The sequence below is a fragment of the Stegodyphus dumicola genome, chromosome 7 (genome assembly GCF_044657685.1).
Source record: "Stegodyphus dumicola isolate Sdum_Otavi_A_Nest chromosome 7, ASM4465768v1".
NCBI classification, from domain to species: Eukaryota; Metazoa; Arthropoda; class Arachnida; order Araneae; family Eresidae; genus Stegodyphus; species Stegodyphus dumicola.
Genome location: NC_140774.1, coordinates 14,637,424 through 14,659,741, shown reverse-complemented (window position 1 = coordinate 14,659,741; position 22,318 = coordinate 14,637,424). Strand labels below are relative to the sequence as shown.

General features: G+C 32.5%; 1 protein-coding gene across 2 annotated transcripts in view; it reads left to right on the top strand.

Moving 5' to 3' along the window:
- Positions 1–22,318, top strand: part of LOC118183308 (acetoacetyl-CoA synthetase-like) — a 64,817-nt gene that overhangs the window by 32,104 nt on the left and 10,395 nt on the right. Inside the window, exons 8-13 of one of the 2 annotated variants that reach the window (XM_035352799.2) lie at positions 2,032–2,113; positions 5,034–5,187; positions 7,057–7,134; positions 10,193–10,385; positions 15,747–15,869; positions 20,029–20,142. In XM_035352799.2, the coding sequence (XP_035208690.2) occupies positions 2,032–2,113; positions 5,034–5,187; positions 7,057–7,134; positions 10,193–10,385; positions 15,747–15,869; positions 20,029–20,142 (744 nt within the window). The remainder of the gene's footprint in view (positions 1–2,031; positions 2,114–5,033; positions 5,188–7,056; positions 7,135–10,192; positions 10,386–15,746; positions 15,870–20,028; positions 20,143–22,318) is intronic. The other variant, XM_035352800.2, reaches the window with a different exon arrangement.

Sequence of the window (22,318 nt, the reverse complement as noted above, 5' to 3'; positions counted from 1 at the left end):
TAACAGACTTCGAACGTGGGCAAATTGTTGGAGCACGTATGGTAGGTGCTTCCGTAAGCAAGGTAGTCGAGGTGTTTAGTGTTTCAAGAGGTACTGTATCGAAGATTTATTCCGCATATTTGAAAAGCGGAAAAACATCATCTGCTAAATCACAGCGCGGACGAAAGTGTGTCCTGAGTGATCGTGACAGACGATCATTAAGGGCAATTGTGACGAAAAATAAGAAGTGTGTGTGTGTGTGTGTGTGTGTGTGTGATTATGGCAAAATCTCGAGGGCTATCTGCCTAAGGGGAGGGATGCCTTCGTGGAGGACTTTCCAAGGGAAACTGGTTCGTATATACGTTACACATGGGGAAAACCACGAAAACGCCCATGCAGCCAGCCCGTTCGCGGGATTCGAACCTCGGACCTAACTACCAGTGTTCAGCGACTTTACCGCTCGGCCGCTGGTGGGCCCGAAAAATAAGAAGACCACAGCTGCAAAAGTTACTGCTGAAATGAATGTTGTGTTACCGAACCCTGTGAGTACCAAAACAATTAGAAGGGAGCTTCATAAACAGGGAATTGCTGGCCTTGCTGCAATTGAGAAGCCACTCATCAGTGATGCTAATGCCCGTAACAGGAAAAGGTGGTGTTTAAGTCATAAAGCCTGGACTATAGAGCAGTGGAAGCGAGTAATATGCTCTGACGAGTCTTCTTTCACATTGTTTCCCACTTCTGGCCGAGTTTACGTCTGGAGAATGCCATCTCAAGCCTATAATACAGACTGCTTGTTGCCAAGAGTGAAACATGGCGGGGGTTCTGTTATGGTTTGGGCAGCCATATCGTGGTTCTCTGCTAGCCCCATGATCACTGTGTCAGGGCACATGACTGCCAAGACTTATGTGAATCTTTTGGCCGATCAAGTTCATCCCATGGTACAAACTTTGTTCCTCGATGGTGATGGTGTCTTCCAAGACGACAAAGCCCCTGTTCACACAGCTCACATTGTCCAGGACTGGTTTTCTGAGCACAAGGAGTTGTCGCATCTCCCCTGGCCACCACAGTCAGCAGATCTGAATATTATCGAACCTTTCTGATCTACATTGGAACGGAAAGTGCGTTCTCGTTATCCACCGCCAACATCGTTATCTGAACTTGCCACCGTTTTGCAGGTAATATTCCCTTGGCAAACATACAGGAACTGTATTTATGCATTCCGAGAAGACTGCAAGCTGTTTTGGATGCCAACGGGTTTCCTACACCATATTAAGCAAAGAAACATGTTTTTTTAAAGGTGTTTCCATATTTTTGTCCAACCCCTGTATATCTTAATACTAAAAATTAATATAATTGTTATAACCTTAAGTCAAATTTTTATTACTAAATGTGTATCAGTTTTTGGAATCTGACTTAAATTTTTTGTATAGTTCTTTAGGACTTGTTCTATTGGAACTTCTGAAGGGCGCTTGTCAGCAAAATGTTTAGATTCTATGCAGTAGTTCCGAATTCGCGTCCCCTCCCCTTGTGGTCAAATACCATCTTTAAAGAAAGACACTGGGGCTTTACGGCGCCAAAGTTCTCATCGTTGCTAACAGGTTGCACCGGGAGACTACAGCAACAAACGCAGAAACCTAGCAAACGACAGAAATTTGTTTCAAAAAGAAAGAGACTTAAAACGGCGAGTGAAAAATATCGATTAAGCATTTTTCAAGAAAAGAACTTTTGAAAAATATTTAAAAATAATAACAATTCTGCACACATAATTCATTACCATATTCCTAACATGCAGGAAATTGGAATTTTTCATATTCCAAATTTTATTTCATATGTATAAATTATAAGGAAAAAAATATGGCCTGGTGGTTAAAGGTACTATTATACTACACTAATGACACCTGTATGAAGTAACATTTGTGTGGTTTCGTAATGTTCGAAGTTGAGAAGTGGAAACTTAAATTTTGTATTATAAAATTTATTTGTCTCATTTAACAGGTTAAACATATTGTATTAATAACCGATTCAGGAATAATTATTCATGTATATTTTTAGATTGTCCAACACTTGAGAAGGTAATTATTATTCCCTCCAAGGAAGAGACAGTGACCAGTGGCATTTCGCACATTAGAAACGGGTAATTACTTAATTTATTACTTATGAAAATTTTTATCTGGATCATTTTCAGTGAAATATTATAAATTGTGTTCAAATGCGTAATATCTGCCAAAAAAGAAAGATATACATTATATTCCCTATTGTGAAACGATGCTTGTAAAAGCCGAGAAGTAAGGTTTTACTGCAAGAATTCAACCATAACTGGGAACTCATTATAAAACAAATTCAAAATTGTACTGCTCAAAACAATAAGGAATATTATGATTTTGTATATAACTTGAGAAAACGTAAAAGTTTTTTGTCTGGTGTATGATCCGTAGGTGCTGTAAAATAAGAGGAAAACATGAGGATACGTAGGTGCTTTAAGCTATGAACCCCAAACGTGCATAATAGGAACCTATGTTAAAAATGTCTCGGCTTATACAGGAAAATGTACGGTATTGAAATAAGCTTTCTGTGAGATGATATTCAGATATATTATACTAGATTAGAGACTATATATATTATAGTAGAGAATATATATATATTCAGTTATTTTAGGCTAGCTTAGAGACTATATATTATATTAGAATTTTATACTATATTTTATATTAGTTTAAATTATGTTCAGAGTGTCTATCTCGGAATAAACCTTCGATCAGATTATATTCAGATATGTTATACTAGATCAGAGCCTATATGTATTACATTAGAGGCTATATGTATTATATTAGAGATAATATGTATATTATATTAGATACAGATCATATTCAGAATGTCTATATCGGAATAAGTCTTCTGTCATATTATATTCAGATATATTAGATTAGAGCAGCGGTCGTTACCCTTAGAACTTCACGGACCACTGCATATATAATTTTATATTTGGCGGACAACTAGTATGACTTTTAAAAAAGATAAACACAAAACACATTTATGCAATAATAATCAGCAAACTACACATATTCTTTTCACATTGAAAAATTGTATGAAAAGTACAAAAAATCTTACCTTTCTGTACAGAAAGCTTCCCATTTCCATATCACTGGAAAGGAACTTCACGAAAAGCAAGAACAAAACAGTAAACGCAAAGCACTATTAATAAACTGAAAGTGTTATGCCACCAATTTTTAATTATTGTAAACAAAATAATTATCACTTACTCAGCAATGGCACCATTGATCAACAGTTAGACAAAACTAAAACGGAAACTTCTAGTGATGCAATTATAAACAAGAATGCAGATGGTTCTTATAAAAATCCATCAAGTTGCCTATTGACACGGAGAAAAACTGTGTTATTAACGACTACAGGAGCATTTATTTGTAATTCAAAAGGAAAAGGCATTCCAGTTGGCTCTAATATTGATAACAGCAGCATATCCATGGATGTCAAACGTATAATCCATATTCCATCATAGGTTTTGTTACTCGTCAATTTTTTAACCGAATCTTCATAAAAATATAAATAATGTCCCAATTTTTTTGCGGACCAGCAAAAAGGTTTCATGGTGGCCCGTAGACCACTGGTTGGCGACCGCTGGATTAGAGAATATATATACTAGAGACTATATATATATATATATATATTAGAGTATATATATATATTATATTAGATTCAAATTACACTGCGATAAACCTTCGGTCAGATTATATTCAGATATATTATACTAGATTAGAGACTATATATATTGTATTAGAGAATATATTCAGATGAATTTAACAAATATTCTCTATTGGTATAAAGCAAATATAAAATTAAAATTTAAAATTTAACTAAGAAATAGAAAATTTAAATGATAATCCTAAGAATAGATTAAATATAAATCCTAAGAATACTTAGAATTTAAATTATATTGTAAATTAGTACATTTACTTTATACGTTATATTTGCTTTTACAATATCATTTAAATTTTAATTATTCTTAGAATTTAAATGATATTGTAAATTAGTTCGCAGTAATAATAATTATTTTTATTTTTTTCTTTGCAATTAATTTCTTAATTATATTTTAAATTTTTATTTTATATTTGCTTTATACGAATAGAAAATTTTATATTTATTTATACGAATAGAGAATATTTGTTAAATTCAAATTTCATTCCTTGCAGCAATGACGAAAGAGAATTATTTAAATTTAATTTAACTTTACTATTTTCTTCTGAAACAAATATATATATATATATATATATATATATATATATATATATAGAAATTGTAAAGCTAACTAGTAATGAGACGTAAGACCCATTTGGTCTCAAAATTTAGAACGGTCAGATATTTTTTCATGCATTTGCATGTCTTCCAACATTAATTTTACGGTTTTTTTCGCGTGTTTACAGTTTTTCCAGATTTTTTTTTTTAATTCTTTTTAGTTCATATTTTAGTCGTACAGCGTTGAACTATTTCGTGGAGCTGCAGCTCCTGGTAACATTTTAGCAAGATCACTGCAATCACTGCAATCTACCTACTATTATATATATATATATATATAATAAATTATATATATTATATATATATATATATATATATATATATAAATATATATGTATATATATATATATATATATATATTACATTATATATATTTTATATTAGATTCAGATTACGTTCAGATTCTCTCTCTGAATAAACATTCAGCCAGATTCTGTCAGATTGCTTCACTATTTCACTAATCGTTAAAAAGATTATGAAAACCTAAACGAAAAATGTATATGTAGCCGTTTTATACATAATACATTTTCCGTCAGTTTTATTTTAAAACTCTAATGGAATTAAAATACTGCATTCTAATAATTATGCTCTAATGTACTGTAATACTTAATACTCTAATGTAGTCTAATACCTATGTGCTCTAATAATTATACTTTAAATTGCACTCTAATGTAATTAATATAATGCACAATTATCTATAATGTTATGAAATTTAACTTCTCTTTGTTAACGTTTCTTTTTTAAAGTATCTTTTTAGAGGAGTTTGTGGAAAGCGGTCGAAATCCTGATGGTAGCATTCCTGACATAGTTTTCGAGCAACTTCCTTTCAACTATCCCGCTTTTCTAAATTTTACCTCTGGTACCACAGGCCTCCCAAAGGGCCTAGTTCATTCAGCAGGGGTAATAATTTACGTATATTCGGAACTTTATAGTGTGATTTGACAGATTATTGACAGATTTTTGGACTATGCAAAGAATATAATTTTCTCGAATAATTTTAATAAATAATAGTACAGTGCTCTTTTAAAAAGCCAAAATCGAAAAGATAATTCGTTCTCTATTCCGTTGCATAAAATGAATGTATTTGATGAATGATTTCTATGAAAGGTAGCTTCAGAACGTATTTTCGTAAATTGTTGCTGGCAGACATTAATTTCCAATTGTAAGTTTTATTCTAACACGTCACTTATTATGGCTATTCTTTCTTGCACTTGAACGTGTCTTCAACGCTAAATGAATATAAACAGTGAGTGAAAATGTAATTTAAGTAAATGAGTGTTGACATTCTTAGAAGCTATAACTCTAAGGCTACCATTTTACTATGCTGATTGTGAACCTTTATTTTTTCCCTGTAAAAAATTTGAAATACCATTGCGCTATCAGCCAACAATAAGCGGATGCCAGGTTTCTGTTCACGTTTTAATTTTTTTTAAGTGCAAGCCAAACTGCAAAAAAGTAAATTTTTTAAATCCATTTTCATCAAAGGGGCAATTTGTCCAAAAGGACTATTAATTTCGTTTCGACACCTTACGTCGTCCACTATGAAACGATGTTTCACTTTTCAGATTGTTGCCACCAAGTATAACAGCTCTGCATTATATTTAAAGAAATTAAATAATAAAGAAGCTGCATGAATGTATGTATATTTCTCGCAGTATGAAAAAACAACGGTACCTAGAGAAATCAAATTTTGAATAACATAGTACTTCATTCGAATATAAGCATCTGGAAGCCCAAATTTGGAATTTGTTTTAATATCTATTTCATATTTTGCAAAACTTTAAGCAATTTTTTATTAACAAACTCAACGATTTCAAAGCGAGCAATGGCGACACTGTGTTAAAAAGCATTTCTATTTCAAGCGCGCGAAACTGTGTATCGTAAATTCTAAAGACATGTTCTTTTTAAATATTTTATGATATTGTTGTTATTGAATTTTATGGTTTAAGAGCGAAGAACATGCATGACATTTAATAAATAAAAGTAACACATAAAACGTTAAAAAATGTTCCTTTGGACGTAATATAAAATCTGGAAGCTTTCACATTTTTTTTTTAATTAAAGAAAAAGAAAATTCTTTTCTTGTACGTGTGTATGTTGATCACTAAGAAGTGGCAAAAATTTGCCTGATAATCCAGGAAGTTTAATCGAATATTACGTGTAATTATGGTTTAAACTTACAGAGTTATACAATTTATCAAAAGGAGATAGGAAGTTTTATGAAAGAGACTTGAATTTTATAGTGAGTATGTTTTTTGAATACGATATCTAATTTTTAATGCTTGTTGTAAAATTTAATTCTCTGTAATAAAAATACTAAACGTATACGAATATACAGTATTCACTATCCTTTAATAAGTATAACATCTCCATACCTTTACACGCATAATTCGCAAAGAGACAGATCAAATTTCACTGTCTATTGCTTGCTTTAAACCACGAAACACAATCTCTCAATCAAATTTAGGTATTAATAAGAAAAAAAAAACTTGCTCATTTCGAGATTAATTCTTAAATTTCTCATTCTTCATACTGATATTTCTTGAAAAATAGCTGATAGATTGCGTTCAGACTCTAAAAAATAAGTCAGGTAGCGATAGTAAAGAGTCGTTAAAAATATATTGGAAGTTTCTAATTTTGTTGTCAACTACTTTCGTTGTTTCATATTATGTGAAATAACGAAGATGGAGAGTTATATAACAGAGAGTTGATTTTTGATTTCAAACCCACCCCTATGATTTAACAAATTTATGCTCCTTTTTCTTTCAGATGTTAATATCGGAGTTCGAAAACATTGCTTTTGATTATAACTTGAAGAGCGGAAACGCCGTTTTCAACTGGTGTCCGGTAATGATCTTTCTCAATATTTATAAGATCATCTTAAAGAACAATCCCTAATTCAAATGAATAAATCTATAAATAAACGAATTTAAAAACATTCTCTAAGATTCAGTTTAATTAAATTAGAAACAACTTTATGAATTATAATTCAAACTATAATAAGTCTTAAGCATAAATGAAAACTTTAGTATTGACACCAATGATTGCGATCTAAACAACTATTAAGTTTATTACTGAAATAACAGAGCTCTGTGGTTTCTGTCTGAAGAATGTAGCGTTTCATTTATGATTTAGTTTTAAAAAACTGATATAAAGCGAAGAAAATTTGCAGATAGATCTTTTGATAAATGAAAATAATATTGGCAAATGATGAACCATTTATTGCTTTTAAAAACAGCGAGTTGATTCTAATATACCGCAGGAAAATGTATTTAGTACTGTAAGGTTCGTCACTTGAAATTCTAATGTTGGAAGTGAGGAACCTAGGAACTGATATGCGAATAATCGCTAGAGTTCGAAGACAGGAAACAACAAGAGAGAAGGGTAAATAACCCTTTATTATTTCTACAAGATTTAACAAAACTCCGCCTGGGAGTGAACAAATAAAGTCCGCACTTTGGACTTGAACTTAAAAGACTAAGAATTAAACTAAAACTAAGATTAACTAACTAAGTATAGCCAAAGCTATCAAGGTACAATGAGAGTTGGCCCCTTAACCTATTTTACTACGAAGCTTAGCAAGGGCCTGAGTACGGCCGAACGTATAACAGCTTTGAGAGAGATAGCGGCCAAAAAGGCAGACGCGCGTAGTTCAGAAACTCTCTTTCTCTCTCTGTCTCGGTAAGTAACTTCGTGGTTTAAATACCGCTCCTTCTCATTAAATATTCAGCAAATTCCAAAACTACGTTCTGGCCGGAAGTAGTAAGTTGAAGTTAAGAATTTGACAGGAAAGGAACTTTCACTTAAAATTTAACTGTTAATAAAATTAACATAATCCTTACAGTACTATTAAAGAAAAGTTTCAAAGAAATTATTGAATAAAGAAAACACGTTTAAGGCAGATTTTTATTTTAATGACACTTAAAAACGGCAGGCAAATGCGAAGATTGAAACTAACTTATGTCTTAAGGAATTCCGCTTTGGAAAGTTAACTTCCACAGCTGATTTCACTTTAGAAGTCGAGTCAGAAATATGGTTTCCGTCGGATCGCTTTGTTTCATTCTAGTATCATGACTAGGATAAAACGGGTAATGCTGCTAGTCCCAGAAAGTCAAATGTTCGAACTCAAAAACCATGCCCCAGTTGGGTAAATGAGTCCAAAGTTCTCCCACTCCTCTTTCGCTACCATCATCCTCTCCAGAGGACTTGGATCGCCATCTATTTAGAGTGCTCCCATGCAGCACAGACACTGTACATTTACAAACATCCATGCTTTCTTTTGAACTCGCGCGCTTTGGTACTGCAGTAGGCTCCCCTAACTACCATACCCTCTGGGCGGCACATTACACAGTAAAACACTAAATTTGTGTCCAACAAGAAGCCATATTTCTGATTACCTAGACACACAGGGAAGCTCGCAATGTGTCTTGGAGAGTTTCCTCACTTAGCATCTGAAGGAGTTACACATTATTTTATTATTATGAGAGTGGCTTTTTTTCCTAGTCACATAAGCTTCAATATTGCTGCGTAGTCAAACTGAATTTTCTCTAATTAATTAATTACTCCATTAAATCCTATTCCAAATTTCGGCTACACGTTTTATTAATTTTTACTTTAAATAAGGGTGTTAATAATTCATTTTTTAAATTGGTATTATTGTAGGAAAGCTTGAAGGTCAGAATTTCGGTCAGTAGTTGTATTAGCTCTCTGAGCGACAATGTGTACTATGTAAAATTCTTATAATACAAGAACATAGTTAACCCTTCGTAAAAGATTCCTAACGGGTTCCGTGATATACTAACAGGTCCGGTGCTTTTGCGATAACATTCTGCACTGATACTTGATCGCGTAAACACAATGGCAATAAACAATTCTGCATTGGGGATGACAAATGTCACATCGTGAGCTTCCTGTTTGTGCAATAAAAACTCGTGATTTATTTATTGCTTTTATTAATGCCGTTTCTGTAGAGGAATGTCTCTGCCAAAGTCAATAGAAACAACTTTGTACTATGCTGAATTGCGTGCCTGAATAATCTATACGAATGCCTATCACTAATGCAGCATATTTGGCATCATGCCACTGTGTTGAATGAAATCCTCCATATCGTGAATTGTCATCAAGTTTAATTTGATAAATCTCACATAATGTCACAATGTAAATACATATTTCTCAATAAATAATGTGATGCATGGAGGAAGAGTAGGAAGGCTGCAAGCCAAAACTGTAGATGACTTTGCCACAAAGTCTTTCCAGGGTGCACCACGAGGAGGTGGATCTACGTCACACTGTGGTTTTGGGGACGATGGAAAAGCGGAATTCCTTGCAAATAAAGGTGCCAGCTTGCTACAGCATCCTAATAATACAGCCATTTCTTATTGGAGGATTAAATCGTTTTTCAAAAATTTATTTACATTAAATATCTTACGAGATCTTCAAGCTCGTACAGCCTTAAAAAAGTTGGAGAATGTTAAGTCCTTTTCTTATTACCGATTGTCCAAGACGCAATGCAGTTGCGGCTTTCCGTCTGTCTACAGGACATGATTGCCTTGCCGCCTACCTGCATCGCATAGGAATTTCAAGCGATCCTATTTGCCTACTTTGTCATTCTGGAGAAGAAATGGACAGGGACCATCTGCTCCGATGTGGAGCTATCGTGGTCTTATAGTCATGGTCCTAGAGTCGAGATACTGGAAGAAAGCTGTTTAGACTGATTTTGGTCTTTTTGTTCTTAGTTCTATTGTTCGTAACATCTGTTTATAAGATTTTAGTTCTTTGTAACTTTTTGCTTTGCCATTGGAAATTAAAAAAATAATGTAATGCATATTATTGTTATGCGAATTTGTGTTTTCTGTGAACAAATGTAATTAATAGGATAAATATTGGATTCTTTTATGTGTATCAGGTGGGTTGGAGCGTTTGGGATTGCTTCACTCCATGTCTAGCGCTAGGCATAACGGTAGTTTTGTACTGCGGTAGCCCTTACTGGATAAGAGATGGAATCAACATGTGGGACTTAATTGCAAATTATAAAGCAGGGTACTGTTTCCTTGTACCCAGCATGTTGGATAAATTAGAAAAGCTGCACATTGTACCAAGTAAGTCAATATAAATACCATCTCTACGTAATGCAAATAAAATTGAAATTCAAAATCAGTTAACGAGAAATTATAATAATTTACCGTGTCATATATGTCACCTGACTTTAAGCAGTTAAGAAAACTCAGTTGCATTTTAGTTAATTTATTTATTTTCTGTTGTATTATTATTATTACTATTATTAATACTATTATGATTATTACTATTATTAATATTAGCCCAGTGGACTATTAGTCTCGAAACCACTATAAACGGCGAATTACTTTTCAAATTGTTGCTATCAAATATTATCGGCCGGAATTACTTTTAAAAAAATTAAAATAATGAAAAATATCCGTATGTATATAATATCCGTATGTATGTAATATCCATGTATGTATGTATGTTTCTCGCATTGGGAATAAATAACGGAGAGCATAAAATTTTATGTAACACATTCCTCCACCCGAACATGCGCACCTGGAAGTCTGAATTTTGAATTTCGGATTTTACGTTTCATACTTTGTAAAACTTGAATGAATATTTGATTAACAAACTCAACAATCTGATAGCGAGCAGCACTGTACGGAATCAAACATTTTTATCAGCCCGCGAGACTGTCTGTCGGAAATTCTAAATATGTGTTGTTTTTAAATATTGTGTGATTTTGCAGTTGCACTGAATTTTATGCGGCGTAAGTGTGAAGAACATCATATGTAATAAATAAAGGTCACACACAAAACGTTAATAATAAAAACAACTTTTGCCAATTATCTTACTAACAAAACTGAAATTCATCTGATGAACTTGAAAACGACTGAAAAAATAGAAAATTGTATGCCAATACTTAACACTGCATCGTTAATTTTAAACATATGCTGCAGCGTTACTTTTAAGATATTTGTACTTCCACTTTTCAATTGTATATGGCGTAAATGCGAAGAAAACGGTGGTTAATAATAGAGCTAAAAAGAATGGGATAGCAGGAGTGAGTGTAACAACAGACTGGTGGACTGCTAGCTGAGTGAGAACTTAAACTTTAATATATCCTTTAGGGCAATCTTTAAAATCTGACTCCTTTCAGATTTTTAAAATTTATTAATATTATTACCTAACTACGAGGGATATTAGTCTTTAAATGGGATTTGCGTCGAATCACTACAAAAATGCGTCTTTTCACGTTTCATTCGAATCTGTTGTCATTCGGCAAAATGTAATTTATCTTTCAAACTGAATCTGTTTGTTGTGGATTAATAGAATAAGCTATCTGAAAGCAACAGATGAAGTTCTTAAGAATATACGTTTCTTATTTTTGAATTGGATTGATTTAATTAGTAAAATGCATTTACTTTGAACTATCTAATTAAAAATACTCAATATATTCATAGAACCACATAATATATTTTTCGTTATTTATTTCATATTTTGTAAAATTTTAATTAGCAAACAAATTGAAATTTTGATTAGCAAACTCGAAAATATGAAAACTGTGCAGAGAACACTGTGCAGAGTAAAACATTTTTATCTCCAGCATGCCAGATTTCTATCGGAAATCGTAAAAATATGGTGTTTTTAAATATTTTATGATCTTGTTGAATTTAATTTTATGAGGCGTAAGGGTGAAGAACGTGGTATTAAGTAAATAAAGTGAATGCACAAAACATTAAAAAGACTAGAAAAGAGTTTTGTAAGCTATCTTACTAAGAAAACTGAACGCTAATATAATGAACTAAAAAGTCTGAAAAAAATAAAAACGTTGTTCTGCCAACGCTTAACACTGCATCGGAATTCTAAACTTACGTTACTTTTAAAATATATTACTGTTGTATTGTGTATGGCGAAAGTGCGAAGAAAACAATGCTGAATGTTAAAGCAAAAAGACAACAAAATACGAGCCAGATACAATATAGGTAGAAATAACGGGTCTCTATTCTGTCTGAAGTTGCAAATGAATGGTAGGTTTAAAAATCATACTCGTTTATACTGAAAAGCTAAGAGCACGTTCCGAACTCATATGGAACAAAGTTTTAATTAAAAGGCAGAAATATTAGAGAATATTAGAAAACGGTAATTTATAGCAAATTTTAATATCGTGGTCTCAGGATTCCTGTGAAAAAAATTTACCTACAAATTATCATCTAATTTGCACCTAAAGCAAATATGTTTGTAGAGCTTTCCCTCTCCTCTAGTAAATTTCTCTTGAAGTTGATTTTAAGAGAATATTTCAAATAAATTCAATTTTAATTTTACCATTGTCTATGAATTCGGATTTGCTGAATTTGATTTCTTATTTCTTTTTTAAATATTCCAGCTAAAAGAAATAATTATTAGTTCAAAGGCGCAATTTGCCCTGAACGGCTATTAATTTCCTTTTGGCATTTTGCACTGAAAACTTAAAAAATTTCCTAATGTCTTTTGGGAGACATTAGGAATTTTTTGGAAGCAACTGATGCCTTCCCCGGGAATCGAAACACGTACCTCTTGAATACCGGCCCAGCGTGCAGAACCACTGCACCACGAAGGCACGCTATGAATGCGGGAGAAATACCTTATAAACTATAAATGCCGAATCACTTTTTAAATTGTTGCCACTAAATATTATCGCCTAGCATTACACTTAAAGAAATTAAATAATGAAGAATGAATCTATGTATGTTTCTCGCATTGTGATAAAACAACGGTACCTAGAGCATGTGGAAGCCCTAATTTGCATTTGAAATTAGTTTTATTATGGATTTCATATTTTGTAATACTTCAACGAATTATTGACTAACAAATTAAACGATTTCAAAGCGAGCAATGGCAACACTGTACGAAAAAAAAAAAAAACATTTTTATCTCAAGCGCGCGAAACTCTGTATCGGAAATTCTAAAGATATACTCATTTTCAAATTATTTTGCGATATTTTTGTTGAACTAAGTTTTATGGTTTGCGTACGTAGAACATGATAGTTAATAAAAGTAAAACACAAAACGTTAAAAAAACGTTAATTTAAAATCTGAAACCTTTCAGATTTTTCAATTTTTCTTTAATTCCTTTAAAATTTTTAAAATTAACTTGGTCATTAATAGTAAACTTTCAGTCATATAGCGTAATACACTTCAGCATAATATGCATTCCATCTTCATTGTAACTGATGTTTCAACTTTAGTTGCGGATTGAAATTTACATTTAGAAGAAAAAAGTTTGCATAAGATCAAATGGAGGCAGAACGGATTGATATTTTGCTATCAGAAAAATGAAAAGCATCAAGTATTGAATGTACAAGTAAACATGCTTCCAAATTCAACATACTAGCTTATAAATTATAAAATATATGTATAGGGTATCCATAATTTATACAGCGGATGCAGATACGTTTAAATAATGCAGGGTAAAAGATGGGGAAAAAATACTGACTGATTCTTATTCAGAATTTCAAAGAATTTGAACATTAGTTTCTGGTAGAATTTGGCTGCATTTCTTCTAATAGTTACAAGCGAAAACATCGCGGACGGAAATGTCGCGGAGAAAACAACGCAAGGCAAAAATGTGATCAACAAAATATCGTGGAAGAAAACAAAGCAAGGAGAAAACATCACAATTCTTAAACGTGGTAGTACAAAACATAATCGTAGAAAATAAAGTTGTTCAAAAACTTCTCTTTAAAATCATCGTAGTTGAAAATATCATAGTAAAAATAAAGCACCTACAAATCATCGCATGACGATAATATCGCAGACATATTTCAGGCTTTAAAAGTTGTAAATACTTATCTGCATTATGATTTGTGAGCGCAAGAAGGAATGAAGAATAGTTTTTCTAATTTTCCAATTAACTAATAAATTCTTACTGAAACATTAAGAACTAAACTTTTATCACAAACAGTTTTAATAGCGGTAAGCCTATGATGCAGTTATTCATCTATCTTTTCCTATCCTCTTTTACACTATGTTTTGCATGAAAAACCTACCAGTAAAACTGTACAAAAGACATTATTTAATTAATTAATGAGCTTTATTTTTTACCTATATAAGTTGAAAAGTCTATTAACTACTGTACCTAGGATTGGTTTTTCACTCATTTTCAATTTTTTAAATTCCTTCTTATTTTTTCAGCAACAAGTTTTAGTTAATTAAAAAAATATAAAAGTAAAAATACTCCTTATTCCTTTTTGCGCTCACACGCTCACAAATCATTAAGCCAATATGCATTTACAAATTTTAACGCCTTATGCGAAGTTTTTGAACCGCTTTATTTTCGATGAAGATGTTTTGTACCCCGATGTTTCAGAACTCCTATGTTTTCTCCATGCCTTGCGTTCTCCCGCGATGTTCCGTACGACAACCCTTCGCCTTGCAATGTCCTTTTCGCGACATTTTCCTCCGCGATGGAGAAGAATTTGCCAGAATGTTTTTGTTTTCGGCGGACACCCTTCTAATTGCGGTACAGGAGACAATCTCAACGTATCAAAGTAAACGTCGAAAGGAAAGTAAAAGTAAAAGAAGGGACCAATCACTTTGTTACGAATTAATACACATCAAACGTTAATTTGAGGTCTGTCTCACTGTACTTACACAGTGCAGGTTTTCTGATCCCGAAATCCTGCAATTAAATCGATTAACCTCTCCTGAAACATGAAATTTTGATTCGTCACTGATTACGAAGAAAGTGATCATGATTACTTATACAGTCCAGAACGTTCACAAAAAAATTACTTACAAACGACTAGATCATTAAGTTTGGTTCGTTGACCAATCTGCAATTCCTACGCAGTAACTTTCAACCATTCAAGAATAATTTTATAAACACTAGCTCTGGGTATTCCTGTTTGATGGCTGGCACCGCGAATGGATTTACCGGGACAGCTCAAAAACACATCTCAAGTGGCGAAAACATGTTCAATCACTGATGAAACCTACCTGCACTTCGTTCATAGAAGATATGTCCGCTCCCTCAAAACAGTTTTAACCATCTTTTGATTGATTGTTCCATTGGTGGAGGTTTATTAAATTTATGCCGGCATCGCCTCTGTGAACTATTTCCGGAGATTTTGTTTCCCATAACCAGAGATATTGCTTTTCCACTATACTATGATGCCACTTTGTCTGTAAACAAACAAGTTACACGGGGACTTAAACCCAAAGCTCCCATTTCCCGAGATCTGAATGTAGCTGAAACTGCCAATATTCAGTGGTTTTTGTCTCTTGATCTCTGGTAGACATGAATATTCGAAAAATTATTTTCTTAAATCTTTTATTAGTTAAACTTCATTGCAATAGTTAAAAAATCTCATTACGTATCAATAAATTAAACATTCATGTCGGTATTTTTATAAATATATCAAATACCTGACATATTTGCAGTATTAGGAGTTTTATTTATTATTGTTATATTTTAGGTCCAAATTCTAATTTAGAAAGCCTGCAGGTGGTGCTCATAGGTGGAAGCCCTGTCAAAGTTCAAAACATCACTTTCATCCAAAACAAGGTTGGAAAGCATATATTTGCCGCTATTTTATACGGTAAATCAAATTAAATTAATTTTGTAAACTACAGAAACTGAAAGAAAATTATTTTCTAGTAAATTCTATTGAAATTTAGAATGCAAAAGTGTACTATTGTGGTAAAAACTGGCAATTAAGAAAGCATTTTAAAGAGTTAATGTGCACTGTTGTGGAACGAATAATTAATTGGAATAAATAAAGATACAGTTATGTCAATTAAAATGCAAAACTAAAACACAAGAATTATTACGGATTCCATAGAAAGATTCCGACTTATCAACGGGAATTGAAATCTATCCATACATCCGTCACAAATAATGAAAAGCGCGTTTCTTGACCTCGCAAATCCGAAAAATATCCAGTTTAATTTCACACTTTAACAAATTCGAATTTAATGTTGTATTTCGGATCGTGAGATAATTCCCAGACGCGTGGACAGACTATCGAAAACAATAAAATTTAAAATTCAACAAACAGTCATACAGAGTAATACTTAAAACTAAAAATAACAAAATGGAATAAAAATAGAAAAAAAATAAATAAAAAGCAAATTTAAAGAAAGAAATAAACTAATTGATGATAAAATACAGTTAACTATATATACATATACATATATATATATATATATATTGTTTCAAAAGAAAAAATTTAATAAATACAAATTTAATTAATGACGAAACACGAATTGAATGATTGAAGAGTTAGGTTTGGAGGCAACTTCCCCTTGATAAGTCTGTCTCCTGTCTGCTCAACAGTCATTCATTTATGCATTTAAAAAAAAATTAGATTAATTTTAATTTGCTAAATTGGTGAATTAATTTTCATGGTTTGATTTTGCACTTGATTTACTTATGCTATCTGAATTTAAATGATATTGTAGATTAGTTCGAAAATTAAATCTTTTATATGTTTTGCACATTTTTTAAATTTTTTTAATTTTAAATTTGCTTTTTTACGTATTTACTTGTTTGTATATATATATATATATATATATATATGTGTGTGTGTGTGTATGTATGTATATGCATAATATGCATAATGTTGGAGAACTTCCCAGATGGATATTAATAAAAAATTACTTTAATACATGGCACACACCTGTACTATTATAAATGCATATCACTTGAAATTCCAGTTGCAATTACCTTTAAAAATCGATTGCTTGGCGCAAGATGGAGACAATTTTTCCCCAGTATAAGGAATTTTTTATGATTCACCGTTGTACTCCAACGCATATATTTGTTTGCAAGTTTCCTACATTATTTGTTAGTGATTGCAGTATTTTACTAATAATAGCGTCTATTTTTTTCGAATTCAGAAGATAAAGAGACGCCATTCGTTTCTGTAAAGCAACAGCTTCTAGTTTCTTTAGAAATCAGTCTAGCAGGAGAAAACTCTGCCTTGTAAGTTTCACGAACATTTCACAAGGTTTCTTCAATGGCTTGAACAACGTTTTCGTAAGATTGCAAGGCGAAGTAATGCTCAGTCATAAAAATGTGTTTTGCTTGGGAAATATTTATCTACATCGTGTATCAAAGAAGTGGCTTTTAAAGCTAACAGCATAAACTAGAACAGTAATACATTATTTATAGCAATACAGTTATGTCTTTCATTGAAGTAATTTACCTTTAATGCCCATCTTAAATGTTTCCAATACATTAAAGTTTACTTAAAATAATTATTCCTCTTTTTGTTATGGAAACATACTTTTGTTTGATCTACAATAAAGTTTCCCATACATGAATAAAATATTTTAAATTTTTTTCTTAATACTAGTGTTCCTTAATTTTATTGAAAAATACTTTTATTCCTCTATTTATACCAGAATGTGACCACTCTTTTGCATACCATGCTGCTTCAATGTTTTGACAGACGAAGCAGATGGGAGTTCCTGTAACTCGAGCACTTTTTATGCCATATTACGCTTATGGCTATAGATAGCTTATATAGAAATCTGTATGTTATGGACATAATTAACTTTTTGAAGGATTTAATTATTATACATAAAAAAAATATATTACAGTAAGTAAACATTACTTATCAGTAATGAAACTTTTCAGCCTGTTTGGATTTCGCTGCTCTTTAAATGGTGTTAAATTTGTTTTTGAGAGCAGTAGAGATTTCTCAAATTTGAATCAGTTATTCTTTCACTTTAAAGAATTAATTTGCTTCTAAATCAATCAGTTGCATTTGTATGTTAACTAGTCATCAGCATCACGTTTTGTTCAAAAAATGAAAATGGGTTCATAAAGGCGAGAAGGCAGTTTTCGTCTTTAGCAAAATCATGAAAACGATTTTCAAATGTCCCTTGTAATATCTCCATTTTTTTAAATATAATTCATCAAATTACTCTTTTTCTCAACGCGTAGACTGTGCTCTTTTAAGTATAGAAGTGGACTCAAATCTTCATTTTCTAACTAAGAGATGAACTAACAGCTTTAATTTCATTTATTTGACGCTATTTATTGTTGCTCTTGCCTTGTAGTTCTATATTTAAATCACTGAGATGACTAGTAATATCAGTTAAAAATACCAACTTAAATAGCTATATGTTATCAAATCGTAGGGATCTTTCATCAGGTAGTACATTTTATTCTAAAGAATTAAACATTAAAACTAAACTAAACGCAGTGGCGCAAACAGCCCTAATGGGCCAAGGCCTACAGTGCCCTGAAATCTACTTTCTTGATCCTGGACCTCGGGGTGCATAAGCATATGCCCTGAAGAAGTGGTCAGCTTGTTGCAAGACCCCCAGCGAAGTTGGTACTCATTTTATTGATCCAAGGCAAGCCAGCGAACTTCACTATGAAAGTTGGAGTCATCATATTCCAAATCTAACAAATCAGAGTATTATCTGAATTTTCATCTGTTTAATATTCGTGTTATGTTTTGTTCACTAATTACAAAACCGGTAACGCATTAACATGTTGTATATTTGAGGTTTAGCCATACACTACTTCTTGGTGCATAATGCAATGCCATTTCAGTATAGGATGATTTTAAAAATTTTCAAGCAAGGTTACAATGCCATTGACTGTACCTATTATTAGTGGCTCTCAGTCAGTAGACACACTAATGACTTTGTTATAATTTAATTTTAGATTATCGAGGCACGAATTTACTTTTTCAAATATTTCTGATCCTCTTGTTTTACCATGCAATAACTCCAGACTGGCATGTTCTTCAAAGACATTAAAATTGTCATCAATTCCTCTTATAAAAATGCTTATCTGTGCAATATCAGTTATGTCCCTTGATTCATTCAAAGCTGGAGAAAAGAAAGTACAAGAATGGATAAGATCTTCCAACTGCTCAGCTATATCCTGAGAGAATTCCTCGATACATTCCTCGTATCACTTTAACAAATGTGACAACCAACCTGAGCAGTGTTTTGCTAAGCACAGCTTTGCCACCTAGTGAGTTTACGCGGAATCTTGGCCAAGTCATATCAATTAATAACAAAATCCGGGTAACATAAAAACAACATTTGTTCCTTTTTAGTATTGCAAACACAGAAGTAAAAAAAAATTGTCCTTGAACTTTTCTGACAAAGGATATATATAAAAGGAACTTTAAAAATGTAGAAAAGTAGGAAACTCTAAAACATTTTAAAAAAGAGCAAATAGATCACATTTGCATCGTATCACACGAAATTAAAAAAGGACAAACTCACAAAAACGCTCTTGCAAAAACTCTGTTTCAGAGCTGACTGAAGTGACACACTTGCAGTGAGCCACGGTTTGGCCATCCCTCATCTCTTCACTGAAACAAAGATAGAACTATCCAGTTGGAAGAAAATCACATATATATAAAATTAAAAAACTAAGGGAGGGAGCAGTCTTAGATTGACGTGGGGTTTGAAAAAAAAAAAAACCTGAAGGCTCTGTTCAAATGCTACGCCAATCTTAGACTGCGTTTTTGCTTAATTTTAAATATAATCACTTTTAAGAACTAGAATGGTAGTTAGGTTTGCTTAAACTGGTATTTTTTTAACATGAATTAAATAAAACTACCAAATATTGATTTACATTATGCAATTGTATATAGACAGGATAGAGAGAACATGCACATGATTAACATAAATGAAATCATATGTGGCACGCACTTGCTTGTGTTCATGTAATGAATGCTCAGGTAAAATAAGGCACGTATGTATGCTTTGCAAATTTTATTTCAGGAGCCACTGAGACATTCGGTTGTTTCAGCGGTGTTGACATGAATTTGCCACTGTATGCCGGCGAAGCCCAAGTGCCTGCCCTTGGAATGGATATTCGTGTTGTCGACGAAAATGGCAAGTATTATTTAGCAGTTTTGGTTAAGAAACTGTCAGATGATATTGGTGACATAACACGAATATTTAAAAATAATGAAAACATAATTTAGGATAAACTAGCGAGGCTGCGGCCAGAGCCAAATGCGTAAGTGCACTTGAAAGGAAAAGGTATAAAAATATTTCAATATGAATGAAATCAGTTCATTCTTTCCAAGCAAAAAATAATCGTAAGTAATTTTTTTTGCCAAACCCAGGAAACAAAAACTTTGACACACCAGGTTAATACTTATACTTATGACGTCGTGATTGAAATTTAATGCAATATAGCAACTTTTCCTCAATATCAATAAAAGAATTAACGTGGCAAGAAGATACCTTGTCAGTTATCCTAACTGAAACAAAAAAGTTGCCAACAGCACCTATTTATTTAAAATGCTGACACTGAGGAAACCTTTTCGACATACAATGCCGTCGCATGCAATCACGTGCTTTCTTCAACGTCAGAATATGAATTTTATATTATAATAATATATTTAAAGTTTGGCAATGCTATTTTTATTTCATATTTTGTAAAACTTCGAAATTTCTTTTAAGAAACTCTACGATCTGAAAGCGACCAGTGGCAACACATTTCAAAATAAAATAGATTTATCTCCAGTGTGCAAGATTGTTGCCACTTAGAAAATGAGGGCGAAGGTTAGCGTTTTGAGACTTTTTGATTAATATCTCCTCTAATTAAAGTCATACGAAGATGAGAATGCTCGAAATGGCTCCCCACGAATTTTTGGAATCTGAGGGTATCTCTCTCGAAACTCAACTCCTCGCCGTTCCGAAGGTGATAACGCCACAAACAAACAAACAGCGTCGCACAGATTGTAATGGTGTAGAAAAGTCGAACTTCAGAATGAAGAAACTGACTTCAGTCTTTGGGGAACTTTATATAAAAGAAATTATTCTGTAACTGTAGCTGTAAATTTAAGGTCATTGCCTTGTTCGAACCAAAAGTCATCTTTAATACCCAATTTCGACAAGCTTTGAAGTAAATGATCTCACAATATCTCTATGTATTTTCTCGCATGCAAAATTTCCTCACTCATAGTCTAATTACCAGTTCAATTCCAGCTTATACTATCAGGTTCAGCGTTTCTCCTTACTTGCTTGGGGAACATTCCAGAACCTGACTAGGAACAGTGAGCTTACTAAAGCTATGTCCAATAAATGTGGGAAGTAGACAAGATACACAGGAAAAGTATACGAAACCCTTTATTTTTCACTCTTTACAATAATTTCCGTACTTCGGAATACAGAGATCAACTACTTGTGCTCTGAACGTAAGAATATAAAAAATATAACTAAACTCTAACTTAAATTTGGAATAATAAACGTGGAAGATTGGCCTTATATTAACAGGGAAGCTGTATGTAGTACAGAGAACTGTTAACACTACAATACGTTTAAAATTATCACGAGGATTAAATCTCTGGCCTGGAAGGCAACCAGCAACCGAGAGAAACTTCTAAGGCAAGCGGCCTGCTTCGACTAACTCCTTCCTCTCTCTCGCTTGGCAAAAATCCACAACTTAAGTACTTGGCGTTCGCCAACAAATTTGCATAAATAAGTTAAAGCTTTTAATTCTGGCCGGAAGTAGAAAATAAGAAGTGATAGTAAAGATTTAAAATAAAATAAACGTTAGTAAAACTTAAGATCCTTACAATACTACCCATACCATAACGCTTCCACCACCATGCTTTACCCCAGCTGGACGTAAATTTTTTATGGCTTAGAATCGTTTTATTTTTATCCAAACAGCTTTATTACCATTGGATCCCAACGAGCAAAATTTACATTAATTGGTGAGATGTCCTTTTTCCAAAATTTTGAAGGCTTATTTATATATTCTTTTGCAAATGAAGCATCTTCTTATGCTTAGTTTAAATTATATGTTTTCACTCCTGTCTTTATATTCGAATTTATGTAGTTAATGTCTTACTGTTCGAGGTAAAACACAAACACCCGAACAAGATGCAAGGTCATTAGTTAATTTTGTATTTATAATAAGAGTGTTTATACACTATGTACTGGCTTTTCAATTATTCTGCTTTATCTTTATGTAAGAACTTTTGGTCGCTCCGTCCTCTTTCTATCTTCGATACTTCCAGTGAATTTATATTTTCATATCACATAATAAACAGCT